The 15,012-nt window shown below is 38.0% G+C and overlaps 1 protein-coding gene across 1 annotated transcript; it reads right to left on the bottom strand.

The window, feature by feature from the left end:
• Window positions 1-1,196: 1,196 nt before the first annotated feature.
• On the bottom strand, window positions 1,197-12,902 carry LOC122064286. Its single transcript, XM_042627994.1, has 2 exons — window positions 12,768-12,902; window positions 1,197-2,951 (listed from the first exon to the last, which is right to left on the bottom strand). The coding sequence occupies exon 2, from the start codon at window positions 2,750-2,752 to the stop codon at window positions 1,316-1,318; it is 1,437 nt and encodes a 478-aa protein (XP_042483928.1). The 5' UTR covers window positions 2,753-2,951; window positions 12,768-12,902; the 3' UTR covers window positions 1,197-1,315.
• Window positions 12,903-15,012: the final 2,110 nt, after the last annotated feature.

Genomic DNA, 15,012 nt, shown 5'->3' with positions numbered 1-15,012 from the left:
CTTCCCTCATTACGGAGTCTGGGATGGACCATAATGTACACAGCCTTAGCCACCTCCTGAAAAGCCCGTCAGGCTGTGCTGTTTCCTATCGATGATATAAGAAATCTAAACTATGACGAGCTTGTGCGTGCATCTCATTACTTTTGTGGTGAGCTCCATTGATTGCGATAGGTGTTTCTAACTTTTTCATACGTGTTCTGTTAGGGCCAATATGATTTGGACCACAGAAGGACTTCATAAAAGAAAAGCTCTACGGTTGCTTGTTTTTAAGTACTGAAGGTTTCTATGACTTGATTTCTAAATAGTTTGGTTACTTAAGTACTTTCAGAATGGATTTTAGAAAGAAAAAAATTATGATTGATTGACCTATGAGCAGAATGAATTCTATAACTCAAGGAATCATCAGCTATAACTATACTCAAGCGATGTCCTCCATTGATTCAGGGTTCCAAATCTTATGGCCCAGCCATGGAAAGTACCTAATGTCCTCTGGCGATTGGATACATTTGTGTAGGGGTGTCAATTCGTGACCCGAACCGACTAAATTGACCGGGATCGATCGTTTATAGACCGGCCTGGCCCAGACCGTTTATTAAACGTGTCGGGCTTGAGCCCGGCCCTTTTATAAACGGTCTGTCTTGGTTTTGCTACTTGGACCGTCGAACGCCCGACCAAAACCGACAGTTTAACACCCGACCGAGACCGGCCTAGCCCGACCCTTTAATGATTGTAGAATACCTATTTTACCCCCCAAATTAAAAAGTAAAAACATGTTCACATTTTAAATAATGGTTATATTTGGTATCATTTATTAATTAATTGTAATTTTTTTTGGCTTGCATGAGTGGGCCGTAATATAAGAGCACATTTTAAAGAGGGCCCGTTTAAAAACCGGTTAAAACCCGTTTAACATTAAACATGTCCGTAGCCCGGTTAAGGTCCTATTAAAGCCCGATTAAGGTGGCCCGATTATAGTTCGAGGCCGATTGACCGAATATAAAACGTACTATGCCCTCAATAACTAAGCCCAATTAGTTAAATGGACGGACACGATGTAGCCTTTGAAAGTCTTCAAGCTCGATTAAGCCCGACCGTAATCAAACCGGGCCCCTACATTTGTGTATCGGTTTAGAGTCTCATAGATAGAATCTATAAAGGGATGATGGTACGGTACATAAGCCTTGGAGAAAAGACAGTAACAACCAAACCAAAAATCATTCATTGCAGAAAATAAAACATAGCAGATCGAGAGGGTGTCGTCGATCCATTGGTTGTTCCTTGATTGCTTTGCCATTCCTAAACCATTAATGTCTTATCAGTGGAGAGGATGATGATAGCTAAGTACAGTGTATATGGTCTGCACCAAAGTAAGAAGAACACCTATGACAACGAGATTCATTATCTTTGTTCGCATGCTTGGCTTCACATACCTACGAGTCTGACGCCGAATGGCAGCAAAGTTGTGGCTGTTTATCATTTCCAATCTGTCAAAGTGCCTCCCCATGTAGGCTAATCCTTCTGGGAAATATATTTCGTATTTAGGATCAATATCAATTATATCTCCTTTCACAAGGACTCTCACATCATCACGACTACGGATAAGGTCGCTCATCAAGTTTATATATGCAGAAACCTCTCGCTGGTTTATCTCCAAATCAACATCACGTTCAAAATCGATCAGATTCTTCAACAGACCCACAGTATGAGATTCTACGTAGATGCAGGGGAGGTAAAGATGGGCCTCCAACATCCTTTTCTTGAACTTTATACGTCTGGTACCCAATCCCTTGAAACTCTTGAAACTGATTCCCGCTTCTTGCAACTCCTTAGCAGATAAGGTGGTGTTATATAGGTGATCATGACACTCCTTTTCTTCATCGTCAACATGGTTGCTGGTGCAATGGGGTGATGAGCCTGATGAGCCTGGAGGTGGTCCAGTGAGCAGCAACCAAAGAGCATGGAGAAGGGTATTTGGTTGGTGTTCTCGAGGCCAATGGCTATTCTTGTGGAAAAAGCCAACAGGTGATCTCCTCCTCCTAAAATTTCCTCGAGGGTTCTTCAGTGCTGGGTCATGAAGATCTAGAAGCATTGGTTGTACCAGGAAGTCATACAAAGCCATACTGGCCAAGTCATTGAGCCGCTTCCATTTCCCCTTTCTCAGTACATTTTGGAAGAAGCTCTGTTTCATCAACACCTTGAGGACTACAAGTGGGACTTGATTCTCGATAGAAAATATATACCTGTTGACAAGAAATTTTATCAATCTATTGTTCCATCCCTTCTCGCCAAAAAGTGGATCATCTGGAGGATAACCCAATGTCTTTGGACCACCACCCAAGTAGCACAAGGCTACTTGTAGTATGAAACAACCTTGCTCTGTTATTACTTGCAGGAATTCATCCCTACTGCATTTGTTGATGATATCCTCTTCCACAAACACAGCTCTGGCTTGTTTCTCCACTGTTACCACCTCTTCCTTGTATAATTGGCTGGTGTCCGATCCGTTGCCGCCGGTGCTTCTCAACACATGTTCCCAGGGCCGACCAAATCCAGGCACCTCCCATCCATCAGCCAGCACCCTCTTCCATTCACCTTCATATTCGCAGAAATTCCAATCCGGCATTGTGAAGCACCTCGGAAACCTATCCAAATCAGCCAAATCCTTGTAGTTACCATGAAAGCTTTGTTTTAAAGGCTTTGGTTGACCTTTTTGCTGCAACGAAGCCCGACGAGGATAGCACATCCCCAACATTTTGGTGAAGAAAGCAGAGAGGGAGGTACTCACTTAAGTTTTGGCGTTTGTTCTCAGTTGAGTCGTAATTAGGCTCTTGTCTATTCTTGTATAAATAACCAAAAAGGAGAAAAAAGAATTAATGATTGACATCGAAGATGGATGGGCAGTGTTGATGATGAGAAACTTCCATTTCCTCTCTCTACCTCTACCTCTACCTCTACCTCTACCTCCCTACCTCTTCCTCCAGAACAGAGTTAAACCCAACTACAATATGGTTGGACTATTAGAATAGTCAAGCAGTCCTAGTTGGAATTGTATTAGTTAAATCCCACTATCACTTGTTTACTTAAAACCATTGACTGGGTCACATGCTATCCAATCATTTTAAAATCACCTATATATGTTAGCCTACCAGTATACTCTTTATTATGGTCTCTTTTGTGCTCAACAAGTAAGGTACAAGTTTTTATTTTTCAGCTACTGACAAGTGAGGTATAAGTGAAGGCGTGTTTGTGCACTCATTATACTAAAGTGATGCTCTTCATTGATTCAAGGTTTCAAAAATCTGGTCCTGACTCCTGAGAGGGAGATGTATGGACTGGGCTGAGCCGAGCTGAGGAGAAGAAAGAAAGAAAGAAAGAAAGAAAGAAAGAAAGAGAACGTTAAGTAGAAGATAATAGGGTCGAGCAACGCTGGGGCCGGGCCAGGCCTAGCTTAGCCTGAGGCCTCAACCTTGACCTGGCTTGACCTAACCTAACCTTGACTTAGGGTTAGAAATTCCCAGCCCTAGCCCACCCCTTAGGGGCAGGGTGTCTCAACCCAAGCTCCATTTGAGCTCAGGGCTGGTTCGGATCAATAGGATCAAACTTGCTTTTTTAACCCAAAGAATCATCAGTTGTATCTACATAATTGTCAGCAATAACTAAAGAATTGGTGGCCATAAATCCCCGAGATGAAAGGCTAAAACTTAAAAACTATTTGGTGATACAAAGGCTTGTGCTCATTACATATGGGTCCATTTGATTGCAAAGGTCGTTACCAAAAAAGAAAAATTTGATTGCAAGGGAAATTGGAAGGAATGGAAGTGAAATTTTCAAACCTAATAAAGAAATTTATTGTAATCATTAATCATTATCCCTCATGGTTATGTCATTAACTCCAAATTATTTCAAATTTGATTATTACGATTCACTTACTTTTCATTTTGAAAAATATCTCTAAATATGATATTAAATTAAATGGTTTATACAATCATGTTTTGAAAATTTTCATTTCCTTTCCCTTCAATTTCCACTGTTGCAACCAAACAAAACCTATATGAAATTTTTTTTCTCCCCAAATGTAGGTAACCATGATAGTTTCAATTTCATAAAATCTAATGAGAAGTTTGTAGGAAAAGGCTGATTAATCTAAAGAAGAGTTGGTGGAAAATACCTACATTATGATCAAGAAATCTGGACAAAACTATCCAATTTCAGCATCCATTGTTCTTGCTAAACCATTTTCACTATCAATGGAGAGGGTGATAATAGCTAAAGGAACTGTATATGGTCTGCACCAAGGTAAGAAAAACACCTATGACAGCGAGATCACGTTCTTTGTACGCATGCTTGGCTTCACATACCTACCAATCTGCCGACGAATGGCAGCAAGATTGTCTGTTTCTCGCTGCCGATCTGCCCGCCGACTGTGACACCAACTTAGATAAATTAAAGGGCAATCGTTTTTCAAATTCAGGATCACAACCGATTATACCGGCTGTGACAAGGATTTTGGCATCATCAGGACTACGGATGAGCTTGTTTAGGAAGCATATATATATATATATATATATGCAGAAACCTCACGCCGGTTTTTGTCCAAAATTTCCTCACGTTCGTAACCGATCAGAATCGTGAACAAAGCAAAAGTGTTAGGTTCCATGTAGATGCAGGGGAGGTGAAGCTGGGCCTCTAACATCCTTCTCTCGAACTTGATCCTTCTCATCCCCAATCCCTCGTAGCCCTTGAAACTGATTCCTGCTTCTTGCAGTTCCTTAGCACCACACACGGTGGAGAAAGTGGTATACATGTGACCACCCTCATCATCTATCTGATCAATATGGTTGGAGGAGCTAACTGGTCCAGTTAGCAGCAACCAAAGAGCATGGAGAAGAGTAGCAGGTTGTTGTTCTTGAAGCAAACTTCTCCTCCTCTTCTGGAAAAAGCCGAAAACTCGTCTCCTAATCATAGAATTTACTTGGTTCACAAAATCATCTAGCATTAGCAACATTGGTTCTACCAGGAATTCATACAAAGCTATCCTGGCCAAGTCATTGGGGCGCTTCCATTTCCCCAATTTCAGTACATTTTGGAAGAAGCTCTGTTTCATCAACACCTTGAGGGCTACAAGTGGGACTTGATTCTGGATACAAAACATATATTCGTTGACAAGAGACTTAATCAATTTATTGTTCCATCGCTTCTGGCAGAAAAAGTGGATCATCTGGAGGATAACCCAATGGCTTTTGACCTCTACCAACCAAGGAGCACAAAGCTACTTGTAGTATGAAACAACCTTGCTCTGTCATTAGTAAGGAATTCTTCATGACTGCATTTGATGATATCTTCATCCACACACACAGCTCTGGCTTGTTTCTCCACTCTTGCCACCGCCACCGCATCCTTATATAATTGGCTGGTGTACGATTCGTTACCTCCGGTGATTGTTAGCACATGTTTCCAGGGCCGATCTAACACTGGCACCCCTGAACCATCACCCATGTATGACTTGAGCACCCTCTTCCATTCACTAGGAAATTCATAACTATGAGTGCAGCATTTGCGAAACCTATATTAATTCTTCCAAATTCCTATAATAGGAGTAACCATAAAACCTTTGTTTTAGGGGCCTTTTTTAACTTTTTGGTTCCAATGAAGAAAGATGAGGATTGCACATCCCCAACATTTTGGTGAAGCAAACAGAGCACAGAGAGAGAGAGAGAGAGAGAGAGAGAGGGGTATTCTTAACTCCCTCAAGTTTTGGTGTTTGTTCTCAAGTGGTAATTAGGCAACTAACTTAAACATCCTCCTGGCAGTTTGTCTACAGATACCTCGTGCTTTCCTTATGTATCCTTCTTTAGTGGGCAGGAAGTGCTATTTTGCCGACTTTCTTTAATAAAATTTCTTTGTTGGTGATAGTTTTGGAGCATCCAAATTGGATTGGATGCTACGTTACTGTGAGAGGTGGTGTTGGCCAGGGGATAAAGATATTTGAGAGTGGTATTGTAGGAGAAGAAAACTACCGTGTTTTTTTTTTCTTCCCCTCTTCTCTCTTTTCCACGAGGATGTGATCTATGGTACCATGTAAAGGTGGGCTATAAATTGAATTAGGGTTCCAAATTTCACAGTTAACCCCTCCATCGTATCTTCTCTTCCTGTTCAATGTTTCAGGTTTGTCTAATTGTTATGCCATATAGCCAGAATAGGGGTGAACCTTGCCTGCTAGCCTATTTCATGGGCTCTTTTTCTTCTTTTTTTTTCGTAAACCAGACGAGCCATATGGTTAGACCATTATTATGGTCAAGCTATTATAATTTTGGTAGTATTATTTTAGTAATTAAACCCCTTACCACATGTTTTCTGAAAACCATTGACTTGGTTACATACAATCCAATATACATGAAAGTCATTTTATACTCAATAACAAGCACATAAGAAGCATTCATTACATTTTGGTGAAGCAAACAGGGACTCATGAGAAGGTAATCGACCCTCATAGGTTAGGCATGGTGTGACGCCTTGAAACCCAATCTAGGGTTTTTGGACATCAATAGTCCACAGGATCTGTAAGTTCTAAGCGATAATGAATCGGAGTAGCATCCACACAAACATAAGTGCAAGCAAGAGTTAACTAAACTAATATATTATTAAAATTCAATGTTCAAATATTTAATTCAAATCTCAAACTTAAAGTAAAGTTGAATTAAAATATGTCTTTAAATCTAACTCAAAGTCTACATCATCTAAAAATAAAAATCATTGTCTTTTTCAAATCCATAAGCAATCTATAGGTTCACAATTCACATCATCTCCATAATTGTCTTCACCAACGTTATCTACAAGTTATGAGGGTAAGTCTCTAGGAAAAAACTTAGTGAGTAGAACCACAATACTAAACAAGTCTAAAATCATGATCATACAACCAATATCAGGAAAAACATATACAGTATAATATAATATTTTCAAGAAGACAAAGAATAAGCATATCATATATACTTACATTGCTACATTTATATTGTCGCATAAGTACATATGATGACTCAAAATAAACTAAACAATGAATTCAAAATATCATCCATGAATGGCCAATGTGTCACAATACCACATTGTCTCCACTCAACAGAAACTCACAGAAACTAGCTAGTGTCCAACCTCTTAAAGACCAAGTCATACCTTCCGAAAGTCAAGTAACAATCGGTAAATCTTGCTGAGGGTAGGTTACGTCATATAGTAGTCCATAGTTCCACTAAGGAAAATTCTAATGAACTAATCCTCACCTCAACATTATAATGCCAATGTTGATAAGGCGAGATAACAATAATAAAGTCAACTAAGAACGAAAAATATATATAAATACAAACAAGTTCAGAATTCAAGTATGATCAATACTCTAATTCCACCCTATCAGTCCCTACGTAAATATGAAATCAATTTTAATTTCAGTTTTTGTGAAAGTCATCAAAACAACAACTACAAATAACAAATAAATAATCAATGAAGTCTCACATCCCTTCTCAATTAAAGTCGGTAATGTAAAGCATCATTACTACAACAAACAATGTATCTCATTTATCAAAACAGTAAATTTATGTAAGCTATTGTTTTTAAAACATATGCACAAACAAAAACTTATGTGGTATAAGAATCATGCAATGCAAATAATACATTACTCCATACAAATCATAATTACAACTTAACACATAATATTAGAAACTAACGTTATGTAATCAATGTTCCAGTTAGAAAATTCTACAATGTACATATAATGCAAATCATGGAACAACCTTCAATTTGTTCCTCATTCTCTCATGTACATAACATTAGGTTTGTAAAATCATATTTTTAATGATAAAATATCATGAAATCTAAGGTTTAGAATAGATCTACTGTTTATAAAATTCTATTTTGAATAACACTATAAAAATAAACAAGTTAGGGTAGAGGTTCCACTCACCTTGTTGTCGTTCTCAAAATTCTGTCTCAGCCTTTTCTGCCTACTGATATAGAAAATAGGAAATAAATATTTTTAAAATTTCAAATATGTTGAAATAAGATTATATTAAAACCTAACTTATATACCCAATTCTCATACAAAGATCACATAAGAAAACATTTCTTAGGTTAGGTATCAATCTCCCTAAAAAATGATCCTCAAACTGTAATAGATTCTGACCAACGATTTTAAAAGATTTTTTAACCCACTTTTTCAAACTCAAATCACTTATAACTTTTTCAAAGATTTATAAGACTTATGAAAGTTTTTATGGTAAAAATATCAAATTAAAACTCGAATTCTATATGCCTTCGTCACTACCTCCATTCTCGAGTATAGAAAACTCCCATGACAGTGACCTATCTGAATATATGAATTGTTAGGTATACCAAATCAACTCTAAATTTAATGAAATTTGTAAAAGATCCCATAAACATATGCATATACTTTTAATAATTATTTTAGATCATAAAACAATATCTAACTATTTTTAATAATATGAACAACATTGGACTACTGTTTTGTCCGCCCCATAAATTACTGTTAACCTACCAAAATCTTATTTTCTCTCTCCTTAAACCCATAATCCTAAATCCTAAATCTTTAAATCATGATTAATCTTCTAAGTAGGACATAAAAAAGTAATTAAATCATGTTAATAACTCTTACCTCGAAAATTGTTTGAAATCTTAATTCATTTTCTCATTTTTTTCTTCTTCTTCCTTATCCTCTTTCTTCTTCACAATACCTTTTCTTTTTCCTTTTGATTTTTCATAAATGGAAGGTGAGAGGCACTAAAGCCACGTTTTTGGCTTTCATTTCCCCTTCCCAAATCATCTCTAACCCTATCTCTACCATTCCTACTTCATTTCCAACTCCTTCTCTTCCTTTATTCTAGTTATAATTGATCTTCAACTCTTTCTCTCACTTATCTTATCTTACTTACTTTATGCTCAAGGCTATCTAAATTTAAAAAGGAGAATCCCAACTTTATTAGGAAAGCCTTCATTTGTTAATTTTTAATTAGCAATAATTAGTTCGTTAGGATTGTTAGTTAATTAGGCATTATCCACTTGTTATATTATTCTTAATTAAATAATTCAATATTAGAGTTGATATTAAAATCATATAATTAAAAGAAAAGTCAAATTATAGTCCAATGGCAAAACCCTAAAGCTATTCTATAGTATAGTTACATTTAATGAATGAGTTTTAACACTTACCAATGATTGATGCACTCTCAATGGTCCGGTATTCCCACTTTAAGTCACCCTGACCCGACAATTATCAAAAGACAAAAAATGCCCCTAGTCAGATTTCAAGGTATCACATGGTCCCAATTATAAATGGTTGTTCATGTACCAATCTTTAATCGGGCTACCAATAATAGAAACTAATTGAAAGATGGGGGATGGGGGATGGGGGATGGGGAATGGGGAGGGAGGAGGTTGGGTATGCCACTAGCTTCATGGAGCTAGCAGCTCAACCATTAGGGAGGTTGGGATGGAAGGAGCACACTGCTGGGCACGTACCTAGCCTATACCCATAACTTTATATGTAATTTCTTAGTCATTACGCTGCTGGAATTTTCAGGTCCTAATTGAGTTTGATGCTAGTTTTTTTTATCATAAGTGTTGGAGCTGTTACTTGATATGATTCAAATCTGAAGCTTATTGTTCTATAAAAAAATTTATTTTTAAATGTTATATTATTAATTATAAGGTAATTTATAACGTCATCCCTAAAGAATGCCAAAATTAGAGGGATACCCCCTCTTTTTCACCAAATTAGACTCGAACCCCTACCATAAACCTCTAAAACATTGTAATGTTACTTTAGATACATCTCTTTGTAACAATTCATACCTTAATATATACCACCAGTGCTATCTAAAGCAAGCATTCACTGTCTGTAGCATAAAATATAAGAAAATAATAAAAGATAATATGGGTTATAGATTGAATCAGCTAGGGGCTACAAATTAATTTCAGGCTTGACCAGTAAATGCTATCCTGATTTGTCCAATTACTGTGCCACATGGCCAGAATGGGAATTAATGCACTGTGCTGCTTGATAACACACTTCATGTCGTTCATGCTTTCTTTGAAAACCATAGCAGACCATAAATATGGTTGGACTCTTTCTTGGGAAAAATGATGATTCGAATTGTGTGCAAGTCACTAGGGAAAATATGACATTAATAGCATTATTTATGTGAATTATAATTGTGGATAACAGTAATTATGCGGTGAATAAGAATATATCAGAATTTTTAACGTGAAAACTCTTCTACTGTCAAAAGCAAAAACCATATGACCAGGTAAAACTTCCATTATCAAATAAATTAATAGGATTATAATTCTCTCTCATCACCACTAGAGGATTACAACATCAAGAATAAACCTTTTTAGATATGCAAGGAAATTCATCAAGTTGGTGGAATTATAGGAGCACAACACTCTCGCCTGACATGATCAATGTGGGAATATTTCCCTCTTTTCCTGTGCAATTACTTGCTACTTGGTTGCAACACCAATTTACAATGAATGAAATAGAATCTAGAAAGGTGTTTTTAAAAATAATATAAAATTTAAGAGGATATTTGTGAACTTAAGATTAGGTGAATTATTCCATTTCATTAGCTGCTAATGCCCTTGGCTGCTACAATGGTCAAAATCTTTTATTGTACCTTAGGAACGTGAATGGATCAAGTTCACGTACGAGAATGTTCTCATACACTCCTGATCCATGGATATAGAATCTATTAAATAAAGAGAAAGAAAATTGATTCTATATCTATGGACCAGGACCGTTCTTGTACATTCTCGTACGTAAACCTGATCCGCTCTCCTTGAGAACCCGGGATCAAGTATTGGTACCTCAAAGACCTACCTAAAAAAAAAAAAAACTAAATTTGTCGATTAAAATGCATTGTTAGAAAACCAAGTTTTGTGACTCGACTCGTCATCTTTAAATCCTAGTGAGTCAGAGCGAGTCACAGAAAATCAGGCAAGTCATGTCAAATTTCCCCCTCTTGTTTCCATATTAGTTTTTTCTCAAGCAATCCAAATAAATAATTAATAAATAAATTAAATGAGATAAGAATAAGATAGAATAAAAGTGTTTGTTTTTTAATTTTTTTTTATGAAGCTCATCATTCATTATCTCTTGGATGAAAGTGATAAGATCCAACTTGGAGATGTCATAGTCATGAATCATGTTTTTTTAATTAAAATTTAAATGTATACACTCAATAGTCGCTAGATTCAATACAAAAGACTTGGGACATTGAACATTTAACATCATTATAATATATTTTAGTTCAAAATTATTCATATATACCGACTTAAGCTTTTGATAAGAAACGGCTGTTTTGTCGTGACTCGGGCAAAACTAACGAGTCTTGAATCACTCGGTAAAATTTGATCCCAATCTTGTCATTTTTTAATACAGGACAAGTCTCCATAACTCTTGATCAAATTTCTAATCTTTTGACCAAACTCGACCTAATTTTCCTAACCAAAATCTGATTTGCCAACAATGTTAAAATATACAAGAATACTTAGAATCTCGTTCTTGTGATCAGGTACTCCCTGCCGTAGTTCTCCCCTAGTGGAGGAGGAATACCTCTCTAGTGCGCACTTTAACGCAGTTGCCTTGACCCGTCCTTCATAGTGGGGAACGAGAGCCGTGCATCTGCAGCAATCTCATTTGGAGTGCGCCGTCACTGGCGGGCGCCGCACTTCCCATTTCTTCTTTACCCAGTGCAATCAGTGGAGAACGGTGCCAGCCATGGCAACCCGTCCCCCTTCGTTCTGGTTTCTTTAACTCTTTCGTCTTTTATATATATATTTTTTTTCCTTTCTCTTTTGCTCCTACAGTCCCACTCCATCACCTCTCTCCTTTGTCTTCGTCGGTGGAGTAGAGAGGTCACCCTCGGCATGGGCCCTCGTAAGGAGGAACCAACATGGACCATTAATTTATTTGGTCATAGATGTTCAAGGCTTTTTTAAATACGGTAACAACTACCAACCAAACAAAAAATCATTCATTGCAGAAAATTAAAAAGAAACAAAACAAAATAAAACATAGCAGATCGAGATGACGTCGTCGATCCATTGGTTGTTCTAATGCTTCTCGCCAAAAAGCTGGTCATCTGGAGGATAACCAAATGGCTTTGGATCACCACTCAAGTACCCAGGCTACTTGTAGTATGAAACAACCTTGCTCTGTCACTACTTGCAGGAATTCATCCCTACTGTATTTGTTGATGATATCTTCTTCCACAAACACAGCTCCGGCTTGTCTCCACTCTTACCACCTCTTCCTTGTATAATTGGCCGGTGTCCGATCCGTTGCCTCGGTGCTTCTCAACATATGTTCCCAGGGCCGACCAAATCCAGGGAACCCCTATCCATCATCCAGCACCCTCTTCCATTCAGCCCCATATTCACAGAAATTCCAATCCGGCATAGTGAAGCATCTCGGAAACTTATCCGAATCAGCCAAATCCTTGTAGTTACCATGAAAGCTTTGTTTTAAGGGCTTTGGTTGACCTTTTTGCTGCAATGAAGCCCGACGAGGATAGCACATCCCCAACATTTTGGTGAAGCAAGCAGAGAGAGAGGTACTCACTTGAGTTTTGGTGTTTGTTCTCAGTTGAGTAGTCATTAGGCTCTTTTATATTCTTGTATAAATAACCCAAAAAGGAAAAAAAGAATTAATGATTGACATCGAAGATGAATGGGCAGTGTTGATGGGAAACTTCCATTTCCTCTACCTCTACCTCCAGAACAGAGTTAAACCCAATTGCCATATGGTTGGATTATTAGATTGGTCAAGCAGTCCTAGTTTTTCTCATCCCTGTTTTTCCTTGTTTTGCTACCTGTAGAACACGACACGTGGACAACAGAGGATCCAACGGTCAAGGTTGGGTGAGGATTATAACATCCGGTGCGTTGGTCTTAAAATTGTCCACGTGTCGTGTTCTGCAGGTAGCAAAACAAGAAAAAACAGGGATGAGAAAAATAGAGGATTATTTTCCTTTTTTTGACTACTAACATGTAAGGTATAAGTGAAGGCGTGTTTGTGCACTTATTATACTAAAGTGATGGGAATCTAGATCAGATCGACTCAGTAGATCCAGCTAGCTTTGCTGATTCCCTTCATTGGCGTCTAGGAAAACAGAAGCACTTGATCAAGAAGCCCCTCAACCTGTTAATGAAATTGCAGTCCAACCCCCGGGTCAACGGCCCAGCCCTTAAACCAGGTCGATGGGTGTTCTGGTTTCAATATCTTTGCATTCCACACACTTTTTCATTGATCCGAATACAAGCCTTGAACTTCCGACCTTTAGGTTGTAAAGGCAATCAACAAACCATTTAGACATCGAAGAGGCTTGTTGCATTCCACACACTTGATTTGAGGAATCTGTATGATCCTCTGCTAATTCCAATGTAACACTATAATATTACTTTAGGCACATTTGAATCTAAATGTAACAGTTCAAGCATTCTGTATGTAACTTAAATCAGGGATGATTGATCCACAAAACATGCACTCCCCAGTTTTGAACCAGAAAACAGTTTCTCCCATTCTCTTTGCCCCTAAACATAATAGAGCTACATCTCTTCAATAGATCATATTTGACATCCTTCACAATGTGGGGACAAGGTCTCATTTTGTTATGGAAAATTCCAATGTTTCTCTCCTGCCAAATCAGGGAAATGGTGGAGCAAAAGGCATGTTTACCGATAGCCCACGCAGGATCCCTCCGACCTCTTTCTCAACCCATTTGGCCTCAGACAGGAAGTTTAAATCAGTACTATGGGAAGGATGGCATAGCTTCAAGATGTCTCTCCAATTAAGACGGTCAAGCTGTCTTAATTAAATCCCCTACCATATGTTTACTAAAACCCATTGATATGGTCACATTCTATCCAATGTACATTAGTCATTTTGAAAACAAGCAAAGAAGCATTCATTGCAAAGGGGAGGGGGGAAAGAAGAGAAGAAGAATGAATGAAAATTTTATAGCAGATATATAGGATTTTCATCTGTTATTTTTCTTTGTCATTGTTAGCTAACCCATTCTCTATTAGTGGTGAGGGTGATGATAGCTAAGGATAGTGTATATGGTTTGCACCAAGGTAAGAAAAACACCTACAACAACAAGATTCACTATCTTAGTCCGGATGCTTGGCCTCACATACCTACGAATCTGACGCCGAATTGCAACAAGATTGTGGCCGTTTCCCACCTCCAATGTGTCCAATCTCCATAATTTACCAGGCAATTCATTTTCAAAGTCAGGATTAGTATCGATGATTCCCTGTGTAACAAGGACTTTGACATCATCACGACTTCGAATGAGCTCTTTCATGAAGCTTATATATGCAGAAACCTCACGCCCGTTTATATCCAAATCAACAGCAACTTCATAATCGATCAGATTCTGGAACAAAGCCATAGTGTCATGTTCCATGTAGATGCAGGGGAGGTAAAGATGGGCATCTAATGTTCTTTTCTTGAACATTATCTGTCTAATGCCCAATCCTTCCTCGCTCCTGAAACTGATTCCTGATGCTTGCAGCTCCATAATATTTCGTACCGAAGACAAGGTGGTATATAGGTGATCAGCATCATCATCTTCCTCACCACGACCGGAGCCCACTGGTCCAGTCACCAGCAACCAAAGAGCATGTAGTGGTGTAAGGGGTTCTTGATGGAAACGACGGCTCCTCTTGTTGAAAAAGCACAGAAGTCTTCTTATAAAAGAGTTTCCTTTGTAAACTGGTTCATCTAGCATTGGTTCTACCAGGAAATCATACAAAGCCATCCTAGCCAAGTCCTTGGGCCGCTTCCATTTCCCCGATTTCAGTACCTTTTGGAAGAAGCTCTGTTTCATCAACACCTTGAGAACTACAAGTGGGATTTGGCTCTTGATATAGAAGATAGAAGTGACCCAGTATTTGATCTGTTCCTTATCCCATGTTTTTTCGCCAAAAAGTGGATCATCTTGAGGA

The sequence above is a fragment of the Macadamia integrifolia genome, unplaced genomic scaffold (assembly GCF_013358625.1).
Source record: "Macadamia integrifolia cultivar HAES 741 unplaced genomic scaffold, SCU_Mint_v3 scaffold1600, whole genome shotgun sequence".
Classification (NCBI taxonomy): Eukaryota; Viridiplantae; Streptophyta; class Magnoliopsida; order Proteales; family Proteaceae; genus Macadamia; species Macadamia integrifolia.
The sequence above is the reverse complement of the archived record's forward strand: the minus strand, read 5'-3'. Positions and strand labels throughout refer to the sequence as shown.